Genomic DNA, 14916 nt, shown 5'->3' with positions numbered 1-14916 from the left:
AGTTCAAAGTTGAGCAGCACCATTGGCCCCCTGTATCCTGGAGGCCAGGGAAAGGGATATGGGCTCAGCTTCAGAGAGAGGGTGTCAACTCTCAGCAGCCCCAGCTCAGACTCCTTGCCCCCATCTGCAATGAGCAGCAAAGTGGCCTTTTAATAGATAGAGGTGTAGACCCTGGGAAACCTCCTCCTCCTGCTCAGGGAGTCCTGAGGACCTCCAGGAACCGCCTCTTTCCTGTAGTTAACAACCCCCTTCCAATGCAACTGCATTTCCCTCCATAAAACACTTAGCCCTTGGCCAGCCCCTCAGGGAAGGAGAGGGCAATAAAGGCCAAGAAGTGTTTCTGAAGGAGGCTGGGAGTCTCCTAGTCTTGTCTGTGGGCTCAAAGCCCCTGATTAGCTGGAGGAATTTAGGGCACACACATCAGAGTTCCTCTCCAACCTTGAAAGGAGAGGGTGAGGGCAACTTGGGACATGTGGCAAGTCAGAGAGCCCTTACTGCAGAGGCCAAACCAAGATAGAGGGCTTCTCCTCTGCACCCATGGGCCTCAGGTCCTTCATTTAGGCTAAGAATACCCAAAGAGAAGAGGCTGTCTTCCTCCAGACATCCCTGAGGCCTCCAGACACATCCCCAAGGACCTACAGCCCCCAGATCTCACTCTGATTTAATTATAGGGGCATTTCCATAGCAATGAGACATTGACAGATATTGCGGGTGCCCTGGGCCTGCAGCCTAGGGAGTTATTGGATCAGGCCCTTTTCTCTCCTCCTTTATCCAATCCACCTCTAGAGAGAAAGGATGTTGAAAAGAAGAGGCACCAATGCATTCTAGGACTATGGACAGCAGTCAACTTTGAGCAGAATGAAAACTGTACCACCCCTACCTCCAGCCCCCATCCCACCCCACATCCCTGTCTGTGTCTACCAGCCAGCCCAGCAATGACCAACTGCCCTTCCCAGGGTAGAGCAGCATGCAGGCTGATAATGGTGTTACCCAGAGAAGGAAAGTCATAGGGAGGATGAGGAAGGGATGAAAGGTTTGGGGGCCTTTTAGTAAAGATGCAGTTCTGTGGTCTTCTAAGCCCAAATTTGGACCATACCCTGGTCCTTTCTTCCACTTCCTCCCTTCATCTCTCCTCCTGCCACCTCATCCATGAGACCCTAGAGCACTCCAAATGGACTGCTTTTTCCTTCACAGTAGTCTTAATTCATTTAGAGGTCAGGGAGAGAGGCCAGTCTGAATTTGATCAAAATATTTTCGTTCAACAATGCCCAGCACCACAAAATTTTTTAAAAATTAAGAAACTTTAAGTGTCTATAATAGCCAGCACAGGCTAAAAAAGGGTTGTGTCTGAGCACACTGGATGCTGCTTTTGTGATTTGCTAGGTGAGAAGGAACTTCTCAGCTGCTATAGATGCTGTTTAGACATGCTTGGGGTGTCCCAAAGAGTACTGCAAAACGGGGATCCTCCAGCACCAAGACCGTTTACTCCATTATTTAGCATGTTCTAAGAAGAAAAGGAAAGTAAAATCCACCACCAACCTAATCTTTTCTAAATTACCAGAAATTCTCAATAGTGGTGTCAGAATGAACGTTACAGGTATAAACTGGGAACAAGGACTCAGAAATGTCTTGGTAGCCTCAAAGCCATCTAGGCAAGACTCCCAGAGAGCCAGCCACCCCCAGGTGACAGGAAGACCCCTCCTCCTCCTTCCCCAGGGTTCTCAGAATCCCTTCTTCCCTCACTCTTAGCTGTAGCCCCAGGACAAACGAGCCAGTGCTTTTTTAACCCTGAGCTTTGGAAGGCAGCTCTTCCACTATTGTCACTTCTGAGAGGGCTTTGCGTGCCTTCAGCCTGGAATCCTCCCCTCTTCTCCCCGGTGGCGGCTGGGCTGGCAGGCAGGGAGGGAGGAAATCCTGCAGTGGCTCCTAGAGCAGACTAATGCTCCAGCAGCTTAAGTGGCCGTTTTCCTTGGGATTAGGGTTTCACTTACACAGAGCGCCTGAAAAACGCTGCGCTTTCAGAAGGATTAGAGCTGACAATTCAGTGCTCTCAGAGAACAAAATAAAGCCAGAGAGGAACTGGGAGACCTGGAGTATCAGGAGACTGTGCAAACAGGCTTAACCTCTGCCCACCCAGCATGAGGGTCTCTTATGTGCTGAGCCCATCGGTGAGCCTGGGCCCAGTTGCCTAGGTACCAGCACCTGCCCAGCTCTACTCTTCATTTGTGATTTGCTGATGGAGCCAGAGAAGGCAGCATCAGGAAGTGAATGGAGGACAGCACTGGAGATTTCTTCTCCCTCCCTGAGCCTAGTTTCCTCTTCTGTAAATCAGGTGGTTGGCCTAGGGGATGGATAGTCAAGTTCCCTTTGAGCCCTTTGAAATCGTCCTTCTTTCCATTGCTCCCTAGTCTTATCCCAGGATCTTGAGGTCACAGCTCCATTCTTGGTGCAGCTGAGTTAGAAGGAAAAATCTCCCATGAGGCCCTGGACCAGTCACCTCGACAGCTGTGTGCTAAGGGAAACAGGGCTGGGAACAGGATGACTAGTTGTGTCCAGCTGTTTGGTGGTCAAGGATCAGACCTCCCTTAGCCCATGCAGATCCAGGCAGCATCCCCGTCTAGGACACCCCAGGGACTAAAGGTCCAACTGTCAGTGGGCTTCAAGATCAGCCAGAGCAGCCACCCTGAGCTGTGGGCACAGCCCCCTCTGCTGGAACTTCGAGCCTCCTGTTTAATGTGGGACCAAAACAGAGCCAGGGCCAGGGATCTACACTCTGGCAGCTGTGTCCCAGGGGACAAGCCTTGGGAGGATTTGGAAATGAGAAATAAAAATAAAAAAAAACATGAAATATGTAAAAACCCTTTCCCTTTCCTCTTAAAGCACCTTTTACAGATTCAAATTGTTACTTTAGTGTATTATATATAACTTGGATTGGTCATAAAGGGCCATAATGATATAGCAAATATAAAGGTAGGGGATATTTAGGCAGTAATTACAAATTTAATAACTGTATTATTGTAAGTATTATAAATGTTTGTGTCAGATGCAGGCACAGATTGCCAACCTCGAAGAAATCTAATGTCTTCATTTTTGCCACCTTATGAGAAGGAGACAAAACTTGAGGATAGGATAGTAAAACAAGAGTTATGTTTTCTGGCCTTAGGGTCCTCCACAGTGTCAAGTGGATAGCAAAAGTGCTCATTTTCAGAGAAAGATGCTGAGGAAACGCATCTCTAAACGCATGGGATATAACTTTTGCTGTATAAATCTGTGTCTAATAAGTCTTGTTGCCAAAGCCATCACGAGCAGCAGTTTCTGCTTCTTGGGCAGCTTTCTCTTTATTATTTCCTCTGTCTTCTGAGTGCTGACATTTGCTAGGACTTGAGATAAGCCTCCCTGCTACTCCACATTTTGCTGTTTTCTTGTTGTTGCTGTTTGTTATTTGCTGGGGATTGAACCCATGTCCTTGTATATGATAGGCAAGTGCTCTACCACTAAGATACATTGCCAGCCCACACTGTGCTGTTTTCTGTATGATCTTGTTTATTGCTATCATTCAAGCAATTGCAAGCAAATCAGCTTCACCAGAGGTTCTCTTGATTTGTTTTTATAAATGATGATTATTAATCTTTGAGTCATGAATACATCTGAACTATCTACCTAGAAAGATATGCATGTATAATGTCTATAACATTTTATAAATAGCTTTCTATAGACCCTTGAAATGCATCTATGGGTCATTTCAGGCTATGAGCCCCAATTGAAAGCCCCCACTGTAAAAAATGAAAGAAACTTAGACATGCAAGAAATAAGCAATGGCAGGATGTTCTCATATAGGAAGGATTAGTTTGGCATGATCCTAGGTTACTTTCCTGGACTAAATACCTAGGTCTACAGTATTTGAGAATATCATTCCAAAATCAGTTCCCAAGTGTACATACAGTTTGCTTTGTAGTCTAGGTTCTACTGTCTACTAACTGTGAATCTTGGACATATCTCTTCTGGGTTTCAATTTCTCATCTGTTAAGTAGGGATTAAAAACAGGTCATCATAGGTTTTATATAAGGATTAAATGAGATAATATAAAATATCAAGGACAGAACTTAGCATATTGTAGGTGCTCAGTGAATGCTGTGGAACCTAGGTACAAGGAAAAATCTAACTCTGGCCTTGGATCTTATACTTGACAAAGTAGCAAATTATCTGATAACTAAAAATTTCCAATTTCTTAATAAAGTCTCTCACTTTGCTTTTCTCTGTATTTGTAAGAGAGGCTGCTCTTAGATTCTCCAAAACAGTTGATTTGCTCTGGCCCATTTGCTAAGGAATGTCTGACAAAAGTGCACTGTCTGATTCCGATGTGGTGATTGCTGTAGAAATTGGCTTTAGAATCTTCAGGGACTCTGCAGTTGAACTGAGAAGGCATCCTCATCCAGTACAGTGCATCTAACAGTTTTGAGTACTTTAAAATTCTCAACTACTAGTGTTTCTTGAAGAGCCTCTTTGTTTTGTTTGTTTTTTCAGAAAACTCTCAAAGGAGATTAATACTATACCCCATGGAGTTTTATTACAGACCTTTCATGTCAGTTATTTATTCTTTGTGTCCCTTTTTTTCCCTGTCTCATCTTAATGACAGCATGATGGTATGAGACTTGCCTGTCAGGTGACTTCTTTTCCTTTTCTTTGGCTCTTTGGGGGATTATCTGGCTGCATGTTGTCATTAAAGGCAGTGTGGCATAGATATGGCTTCAAACTTTGGCTCCACCACTTACTAGCTATGTAACTAGAGGAAAGTCATTGTGCCTCTCTGTGCCTCCATTTTCTCACCTTTAAAACAAGGCTGTTAAACTAATCATCTGGAAGGTTCTTGTCTTTAAAAGCTTAGAAAGCAAGCAGCAACATGAAAGCCCCATTCTCTCTTAGTAACATGTGAGTTTTTATCCATTTGTGATTCCTGGTGCTGTTTTCATATTACTGGCATTGTCAGTGAGCAAAGCAAATACTTTACTGCTTCCTGTCTCCTGTTGGAGAGCACATATTTTATAACCTTTCCATTCTGCAGTGTAGCCATTTTCTCCTATTTCTCAGTTTTTGTTTGTGTAAAGGAGGTGGCTGTGCTGTCTTATAGAGAGTTTTGGCTTTGTTTGTTTGTTTGTTTGTTTGTTTTTGGTACTGGAGACTGAACCCGGGGCACTCTACCACCAAGCTATATCCCCAGCCCCTTTTATTTTTTATTTGGAGACATGGTCTCTCTAAGTTACCCAGGCTGGTCTCAATCTCATGATCCTCCTACCTTGAGGCAATCTCAAGTTTCTGGGATTACCCGTGTGCACCACTGCACCCAGCCCGTCTACAGTTTTAGAGCCTGTCTTCACTCCTGTCTGTCCATCATTCTAGTACTGCCTCATTGTAGTACTGCAATACCAGGTGCTCAGCGGATTCCTCCTTGCACAGGTTCCATTACTCGCTTATATTCCCTCACTAAAGGAGACTTGCTCAGAGAATGCTGCTGGGCAAATGGTATGATGATCTTAGTAATTTGAAAACTTCCTGCAATATGTGTTTTTCATTATTGACAATGGTGTTCCAGAGGAATATATGGCTCTGGGAAGAGTTTGGTCAATTTTTTCCTGCTCTTCAGGTGTCACCTGTGTACTAATGAAGCCATTGAAAGTGCTTTGTATGCAGCGGCTTGCACTTTTGTTGGCTCAGGGGTCCTGAACAGACACCTCTTTGTAGTGACAATGATGTGACAGAATGGAGCACAGCTGTATGCCAAACGCTAGGAAGCTGGAATGCTTTTTCCATTGTGGGCCTCTTCTCTTACATTTTAAAAACTGCTGCCTGGTGCTTCCCAAATTCAGTTTTTTAAAATAGAATTTGGAAATGTGCCTTATAATTAATAGTTTAGTATGTGACTTTCAGCAAGCTAGCTGTACCACTTTTTCTTTTTGGGGGAGGGAGGCAGTGCTGAAGATTGAACCCAGGGCCTTGTACATGCAAGGCAAGTACTCTACCAACTGAGCTATATCCCAAGCCCAATGTTTTCACTTTTTTTAAAAAAAAGAATTTAACCTTTATTTTATGTATTTGTTGTTGTTTATTTGTTTGTATGTGGTGCTGAGGATTGAACCCAGGGCCTCACCCATCCTAGGCAAGTGTTCTACCACTGAGCTATACCCCCAGCCCCTGGCTGTACCACTTTGCAAAAGAGAAAAAGGAATAAACTTTGCAATAGAAGTGCCTCTGAGTTAGTTGGGGACAGCTTTCAAGTCACCCAGCTTTTCTTCTCTCTCCTGAAGCTTGGGAGGAGATTTTCTGAAAAAAACCTTAGATTTTGAGCAATTCATCTGCAACAGGTTGTGAGAACCATGCAGTTGAAAACCCAGAACTCAGATACATTTAAATTTTGTTTGTTAAGATGAAGCCTTACTCCTTTTTCTGGCTGCTTTGTAGACATGCACATCATAGGGACAGGAGGAATTTGTTTCCTATGACTACCTAGCTTCAAAAACTCCACATCTTCCCTAGTTCTCTTCTACTTCAGGCTTTTTGTGACCAGTAAGTTCCATATTATTAATCTCTTTACAAAGTAAATGTTGCTGTCATTGTCTGCTTCAGGTCTACTCACTGAAAGATGGTCAAGAGATGTATACTTTTTATTGACAATCAAAGCGAATAAAAGAAAATCCCAAACAAAAGCAAACACAGATTCTTCTACCTCCCTGGGAGTCATAAGTGATCTCTTGTTTGGCAGTTCTGCTCTATTTGTTCTTGAATTTTAAGAAATGTGAGATATCAGTTATATTAGGTAGGGATATAGGAAAAACATTCTATGGCATGATAAAGCTGAGTCACAACAGATGAGTCTCTCCCTATAAATCTTTCACCATCCTATAAGGATTCATAAATAATTGTTTAAATTGTCTTTAAAGAAAAAAAGATTAAAAAATTACATTTTGCCCAGCTTTACTCCTTTGTAGGAGATTAATATATATGAAACAGTTTTAAAACAATCATAACCTTATTAGGAATTGGCTATAAGTGCAATGGAAAGACAGAGAACTAAAAAACAATTATTCATTGAGTATTTACCATGTTCCCAACTATGTAGGAGAGAGCAGAAGACAGGTCCTGCCCTTGGGTTGCGTATGATCTATTTGAAGAAACAAACCAGGATATGCAATAACAGGGATGACACATTTATACAATGTAATGATGTGGTAAACCACGGAGAGAAATGGTTCCTTGATGAGTAGAATAGTAGGAATTTTGAGGCTTGAGCAGGAAGAAGAGGGAAACCATGAATGAGGAAGAAGAAAAGGCGATGGCAAAAGCACAGAGGTTTCACAGCACACAGTGAAAACAGTCCAGCTAAAACGGTAGTTTTAGAGTCAGAGCTGAGAGAGTTGGGTGGAGAGAGTTCCTGGGAGGCTCTGACAGTCTGCAGAGGTTCCATTCAAATTGTAGCCTACGGGAATCAATGATGGCTTTTACAGGGGAAGTGGTGTGATGAAAGCAACGTTTCATGAGGGCTGGCCAAGCAGCCACATGTGGGGTGGCTAGGGGGGATAAGAATGTAGAGACAAGGGATACAAGCAAAGGAAAACCATTGGGCAAGCGCAAACCAAAATCAAGTGCTTAGCTGAGTTTTAAAAGTGGTAGAGGAAATGGAAATGGGCAAATGTAACAAACTTGGCTAAGGAAAATCAACCACACCTGGTATCTGACTTCATGTAGAGAGGGCAAGAAGAAGGCTATGTCAACGTCCCCAAAGTTGCTGGTCTTCAAAAGGATTTGAATAAGTTCAAGGCCAGCCTGGGAAAATTGCAAGACAATTCTCAAAATAAAAAGGGCTGGGGATGTAGAGCACCCTTGGGTTTAATTCCTAGTATTACAGAAAAAATAAAAGGGTTGGTAGAACTGATTGGGGATAATATGAATCAGCCTTGATTCCTGTTAGATTTGAGGTAACAGTGGGACAGCTAATGAAAATGTTCAGTAGGAAGCTGGAAATTAAAAATCCTGAGCTGAAACTCTGTTCTTAGAGAAGAATGAATCACTCAGTTGTGTCAAGGTAGGGGCAGGAAAACACACACCTCAGCAACACAGGAGGTGAGGTCATCTTCAAGGGGACAGTAGCAAAGAAAGATGCTTTGACTCTGCTTTAATATTTCTTCCCCCTGTGATGCCTCACACATGCCAGGCAGATGTTCTACACTGAACTACATTCCCAGCCCCAGAAAGATGCTTTAGAATAGCCATGGGAAGGATGACAACTAAGGCCCAACTGAGGGAAAGAAAGTGAACTGGGAGAAGTACATACCTTGCCTTCCAAGGTCTGGACAGAGGCATGAGGCACTGGATGGTGAGGATAAGGAGAATCTGCAGGGGACAAATGAACCCCAGGAGAGCATAGAGCAGTCTGGCATGTGGAAGTATGGGGAAGGGAAGAAGCAAATATTGTCATTAATGATTGGAACACATTAAGTTGACGTGAGTGCAGTGCTACCTTCATAGCAATGGAGGAGGGAAACCAGTCCATGCAGCTGTGTTCCAGGGGAACCATCTATGGACCAGAGATGTTTCCCTAACATTGACTCACTTTACCTCCACACCAGGACACTGGCAAGGGAAGTCCTGCTTCCCATATTCCAGGCCCTAGCTAATAGAGGACTCTAGGGAAGAAGTCCAAGAAGCCCAGCAGTTGGTAGGGAAGCAGATTTTGCTCATTGGAACTTGATCTGATCCACTTGCACTATTGACTCAAAGCCCTTGATCCAAATTGGTATAATTTTCTCTCATTTAACTGCCATAAACAATAACAGCAAAATAGCTCACTTGCTGGTCCTGGGCCCTCCATACCTGTCAGTTCCAGCACCTGCAGCCCCATTTGTAGAAGACAAGGAAGGTCCACCAGCCCCTGTAAGGTTGGTGGTGGGCTGTCCTCAAAACCTGAAGGAAAGATGGTGTGTTAGGGAAGGGAGATAGAAGACATTTGGCTACTGGAGAGACCACAACTTAATATCTTGCAGAGAAGGAGGAGTAAAACCAGGTCATCTCCTCCCATCTCCATCTGGGTTTGGAACACAGAGACACAGGCAAAGGCAGACACACAAATGCATAGAGAAAGACACAAAGAGCTACACAGACAGAGGTGTACACATGGCCACTTGTACATACACACACCCATTCAAAGGCACTCTGGTACCTGCACATTCAGGTGCATGTCTGCACAGAGGTCCTTCCTCTCCAGGAGTTCTTCTTCCTGGAGTGCCTGGGTGCAAGCAGAGGCAGGCCCCTCTCTTCCAGGCCTCACCCCTTCCCCTTTGTGTTTTTCCAGGTCGTGACATGGCGAGCACCACTCTGCCTGGTTATCCCCCTCACGTGCCCCCCACTGGCCAGGGAAGCTACCCCACCTCCACCCTGGCAGGAATGGTGCCTGGTAGGTGACAATACTGCAGCTGCCTAATCTAGGTGGGGGTAATTAAATTGTGGGTGAGCTGCTGAGTGGTCTATAGTCTGAGACTGGGGGTGAGGTAAGACCCAAGATCCCCTCCCTGCAAACCACTGTTATTCTGTCCCCCTCTTTCCCTAGAGGGTGCAGTTGGCGCCTCATCCTCCCTCATGAGCAACCCAGGGAGGAAGCTTGCAAAAATTCCCCCTTTGTGCACCCCACTTTATGTCATGGCCCCTCCTCAGCACCCACCCATCTGAGCCTGTGCCCCAGGAGCACTCAGTCTCAGCTTTACCCTCAGTGCCCAGCCAGCTGACACTGCTTGGAAGAGCCTGTCCTGGTTTCCATGGAAACTTGGAGCCAAGAACCATTTCCAGGGGCATGTCAGTCATTCAGACAAAGCCACCCTGGTCTACACCAAGCCACCGGGGAAGACCAGTGAGGAGAACCAACCCAAACCAGAGGAAGGAGGGATATAGTCCCTAAGAGGGACAGAGGACAGGAACAAATGACTTTGGCTTTGGAGAGGCAAGCTAGACACCACCATATCTCTTCAAGAACCCAGGCCCTCATTGTTCCAGGGCTGATCCACCCCTTGCCTGAGAGGCATCAGGTTCAGCTATGTGGATCAGGGAGGCAAAGGCTGTGTTTAGGGCCTAAGACTGCAGCTGGAGGCCGTGCTGTTCAGACCCCTCACCCCAGATTGGGAGCAGGGCTTGTAGCCAGAGAGTAGAAGTTCCTATCTGCAGAAACACCAAAAAAACTCTTAAAAGAGAGAAATCCTTACCCAGGCCTGTAATCGACTGCCTCTAGCAACTCTCTTGTGTGCCCTATCCCTGAAGTTCAACTCTTGCTGGTAGGGGGAGAGGGAGAGGATAGAAGAGGGTGATTGACCTCAGTTCAGGGGTAGCCCTGGGTAAGCAGAGCTTAGGGTGGGGGTAAGGCAAAGGGAGATTGTTGCTGCAGAGTGTTACAGAATAGACAGGAGTAGGAGTGTGGGTGAAGGTATTCCTGCCCAGATTTTGGAAAGTAGAAGTATTGCTGGGGAAAAGAAAATTTGGGGGGCAAGGTGCTAGCAAAGAGCAGGTGGAGGCTGGAGGAGGTCTTAGAGAGGTGGGGTGAAGAAAGAGTGGGGAGATGGGGGTGGGAAATCTGCAGGGAGGTGGGGATGAGGGGAGCCGCAGAGAGCTCATGGTGGCAAGGGGGGAGTCGTTAAACAGAATCTAGTGCTGATGAGGAAATTACACTTGTTTCATTAGCGATGGGGAAGGAGATAGCTCAGTTCCTCTTGGTCACAGTTGAGCTCAGAAGCTCATTATCCTGCTGCACGCATGCTTTCCCTCCTCGTCAATAAACAGGCTTTCCAGTGGCTGCATCCCCCACCCCCACCCCAGCTCCCTCTCAGAGAGGGGCCCCTTCTCCTCTACTTAACCCGCGGTTAGGGATCACTGTAAACAGTCTGGGGTCATCACACAGGAGAAAGGGCGAGGGGGAAACCCGGAGGCCTGGCCTTTCTTCCCTGGAGGGAGGGAGGAAGCTTCCGATGGCTCCCAGCCCACGGGGACCTACGCTCACTGCTCTTGGACCAGTGGGCAGCCCACCTGCTCCTACAGTGTCCTTCCCCTGCCGCTTGGCCCATGTATAGAACCTCTATAGGCAAAGGAAGCAAGCACACAAACACACGCACACTCACACACACACCACCTTGCATTGGCACATGCTGAGATGTCTTTCTTAGGACTTGCTGGGACAAAATGTTCCAGTGGCCTTTCTTCACCACTCTCCTGTACTCTTCTAACCTCTGGGACTATGGCTCCTAGAACTGGAGTGTCCACTTGAAAAGCGCTTGATCCCCAAGTTAGTCGCATGGGCTCTCCCGAGGTCAGAACAAGCCTTTCCTGGATGTCCCGAAGCGCCTGGGCTGGAGAGCATGGGTACTTCCCGCCTCCCCTAGCCCCACGCGGACCCAGTGGACTGTCCCGCCTCCGACCAGCCTGCACCAGCCATTGCCTTGCCTGCCACACCTGCGGCCCAGAACTGGGGGGAAGGGCAAAAACACCTGCAGGGCTCGTCGGGGGTCCACCCCGGCATGCGCGAGTCTGACCCCCACTTCCCCGACCTCCCGCAGGGAGCGAGTTCTCCGGCAACCCGTACAGCCACCCCCAATACACCGCCTACAACGAGGCTTGGAGATTCAGCAACCCTGCCTTACTAAGTGAGTACGTCACCTGGCTGGCCGGCGGCTCTGAGCGTCCGCCTGCCCGCCCGCCAGCTCGGCAGTGCCGCTTCGGGACTCGGGTCCCACTCCCGGCAACCCAACCTCCGGGTGCTGGGTTGCCAAGGGGACAGGCTCGTTAGTGCAACACTAAGTCCCTGGGATCCCTCAAGGACGCCAGCGCCTCCTGCATCTTCCCTTCCTCCCCCTCCCTCCCGGGTCACTAGAAGGCTATGCGCCAACATCACTCTCCCTGGAGGGTCCGCAGCCTGGCGTCACCTCTCCCGACCGGTGAACGCAGCTTTCCTCATGGCCTTGCAGCCCAGCCATGGTCTCCCAGCCCTGATTCCGCTGGACCCCAGCTCGGGGAAATCTTTGCTTTGCTTTTCTTTCCTTTTTTGTTCTCCTGTTTGTCCTCTCACCCAGCCCATTCTTCTCCTGTGTTAACTTCCAGGTTCCCCTTATTATTATAGTGCCGCCCCCCGGGGCTCCGCCCCTGCCGCTGCTGCCGCTGCCTATGACCGCCACTAGTTACCGCGGGGACCACATCAAGCTTCAGGCCGACAGCTTCGGCCTCCACATCGTCCCGGTCTGACCACCCACCCTGGAGGGAGGGAGGACCGACGCGACGCGATGCCTCTCGGCTACCATTCCAACCCCACCCCAAGATCCCCGCAGCCCTTCACGTCACCCCGTCGAAGACCGGACAGGACGAGTGGAGCCGCGGGCGGGACCCTCAGGTCCGGGTCCGCCGCCCCCAACCCCGCCCGCCGCCCCTCCCCGCCTGCCTGGACTGTGCGGCGCCTTGAGGAGGGTCGGGCCCAGCTCGCTTGGGTTTCGCTCAGCGGTCTCAGAGCCCGACTGCCATCCCGCAGGTTCTGGCCCGGCCCGCCGCCGCACACGCCGGATAAATTTCTGTGACACACAATCAGCGCGGACTGCAGCGCGGCCCAGCCCCGGAGCAGCCTGTCTCAGACGCTTGGTCGCCGGGAGGCTTGGCTGGAGGGGCTGGGCAAAAGAAATAATGAACAAAACGGATTTTCTGCAAAAGAAGGAAAAACCGCCTGCCGAACCCTGGGGGAAAATTCCTTACCCCCTGAGCCAGCCGGACTGCCCCCTGCTTTCTGGGTGTGCTTAGCCCTAAAAGGTGGAAAGGGGGGCGTGAGGAGGCTCTAGGAATGGCGCTTGGGGGCGTCAAGTCTTCCAAGACTGGGATCCAAGGCATGCAGCCCCAGCGGCCTGCGCCAACCAAGCCCGACTCTAGGCTGCGCTTCCTCTACCTGGACTGCCTAGTTCCCCAGGGCGCAGGCATCTCCTGCTACGTGACTCGACTCGGCCCCGCCTTGCCCCTACCTCAGCGTCACTTCCATCTCACATCCTCCCAATTTCCCCTCCTGAGGTTCCTTTGCCCATCCCTCAACGCCCTGAGGTCCCTGGTCCCTAACTTGCCGCCCCGTGGGACGCTCTCCCCGACCCGCCGCGGGACCAGTTTCCATCGGCAGCGGGCACTGGTCTTCCGGAACAGTCTCTTGGTGCCCCCCGACCCCGACACAGACTCCCAATCTGCCGGCGGCAGGAGCCGGTTCTGAGCTGAAGTCCAAGCTGCCGCGGGGTGGAAGTGGGGGCTGCCTACTCCCCACCCCGCCCCTAGCCTCATTTCCCACAAGAACTGAACAGAACCGCAAAAGTCTGCAATTATTTAATATGATCTTTGCAAAAAGGAACAAAACAAAAATACCAACAGGCTGCTGCTTTGTAGAAAGATGGTGTGTGTCGCGTGAAGGCGAACCCCGGTGTATATAACCCCTCCCCCTCCGTCCCGCCCCGTAGAGTTCTTGTCGCCCGCCCTGCCTGTAGATACGCCCCGCTGTCTGTGCTGTGAGAGTCGCCGCTCGCTGGGGGGAGGGGGGACACAGCTACACGCCCACTAAAGCACAGCACGTCCGGGAAGGGGGGCATTTTTATGTTACAAAAAAATTACGAAAGAAAAGAAATCTCTATGCAAAATGACGAACATGGTCCCGTGGACTCCTCTCGCCTGTTTTGTTGGCTATTTCTCTGTAATTCCGTGTTTTCGCTTTCAACCCCAGTGCATCTCTCCCCTCTCTTCACCACCTTCCTCTCTCTGCTTTTCTCCCCTTGTCTCTGTCTCTGTCCGTCCTTGCCTCGCTTGTCTCCGTCTCTGCCCCTCCCTGGGCTCTCTCCCCAGCCCCGGCCGTCCTGCCCTCGCAGGCTAGATCAGAGGTGGCAGCCCCAGTCCCCCCGCTGGCCCCTTGCGGCTGGGCCGGACCGGACTGGGCCGCCCCGCCCCGCCCCGCCCTGTAGTGCTCTCTCAGTAGCAGCGATGCGCCCTGCATGTCTCCTCACCCGTGGATCGTGACAACTCGAAATAACAGAAACAAAAGTCAATAAAAGTGAAAATAAATAAATAAATAAAAATCCTTGAACAAATCCGAAAAGGTTTGGAGTCCTCGCCCAGATCTCTCTCCCCTTCGAGCCTTTCTATTTGAAAGGGAAAGCGAGAAAAGAAAATAATTTAAGGGAATTGCCAGCGCCCAGCCAGGCTCCTGTGGCCCAAGAAGGGCGGTGAGGGCGCCCAGGTCCCAACTCCGAGGTCCAGCCCATCCCAGTCCTTGTGAGGCTGGCCGGGCACAAGCTCCCGGGACTTAGGACCAGGCTTAATCTTTGAAAGGTCCCCCGAAGTTCTGGTCTCCTTGGCCACTTTCAATGCGTCGGTTCGTTTTGATTCTTTTTTTTTCTTTTTTTCCCCCTTTACTTTCTTTTTTCTTTTTCTTTCTTTTCTTTTTTTTTTTTTTTGTGCACATGAGAAATAAATAATAATAATAATAATTATAATAATAATAAAATTTTGTATGTCATTCCCCATGGCTCCAGGTTTGTCTCTCCCTGTCTCTGGGACCAGCCTCCCCTCGCATAGGTTGATCCCCAATAATCCTCTCAATGATCCCCGCAATTCCTCTCTGTGACTCCAACCAAACTATTGGCTCCTCTAGGCGACAGCTGAGAGCAGGCCGGCCAAGACAAGCCAGCCCCTGGGCACCTGCACTCCTCCACCCACCCAGGCCCTCAGGTCAAGGAGTGTTTTCGAAACTTCAGAGATAACTTGGAAGTTGTGCATCTGTACCAGGACAACTTTGTGCTCCTGCCACTGTCCCCGCATCCGGAACTAGGGTGCAGGATCTCCGAACCCTACATCTGAGGCCCTCAAAACGTGGGCGGGGGG

General features: G+C 49.0%; 1 protein-coding gene across 16 annotated transcripts in view; it reads left to right on the top strand.

Moving 5' to 3' along the window:
- Window positions 1-14131, top strand: part of Pax2 (paired box 2) — a 90038-nt gene extending 75907 nt beyond the window's left edge. For 10 of the 16 annotated variants that reach the window (XM_078025405.1, XM_078025354.1, XM_040272479.2 and 7 more), the window contains 3 exons: window positions 9344-9445; window positions 11586-11672; window positions 12146-14131. In XM_078025405.1, coding sequence (XP_077881531.1) covers window positions 9344-9445; window positions 11586-11672; window positions 12146-12267 — 311 coding nt within the window. In that variant the 3' untranslated portion in view covers window positions 12268-14131. Of the gene's footprint in view, window positions 1-9343; window positions 9446-11585; window positions 11673-12126 lie in introns of all 16 variants that reach the window. The other 6 variants (XM_040272475.2, XM_040272474.2, XM_040272484.2 and 3 more) reach the window with 3 other exon arrangements.
- Window positions 14132-14916: the final 785 nt, after the last annotated feature.

The sequence above is a fragment of the Ictidomys tridecemlineatus genome, chromosome 1 (assembly GCF_052094955.1).
Source record: "Ictidomys tridecemlineatus isolate mIctTri1 chromosome 1, mIctTri1.hap1, whole genome shotgun sequence".
NCBI classification, from domain to species: domain Eukaryota; kingdom Metazoa; phylum Chordata; class Mammalia; order Rodentia; family Sciuridae; genus Ictidomys; species Ictidomys tridecemlineatus.
The sequence above is the reverse complement of the archived record's forward strand: the minus strand, read 5'-3'. Positions and strand labels throughout refer to the sequence as shown.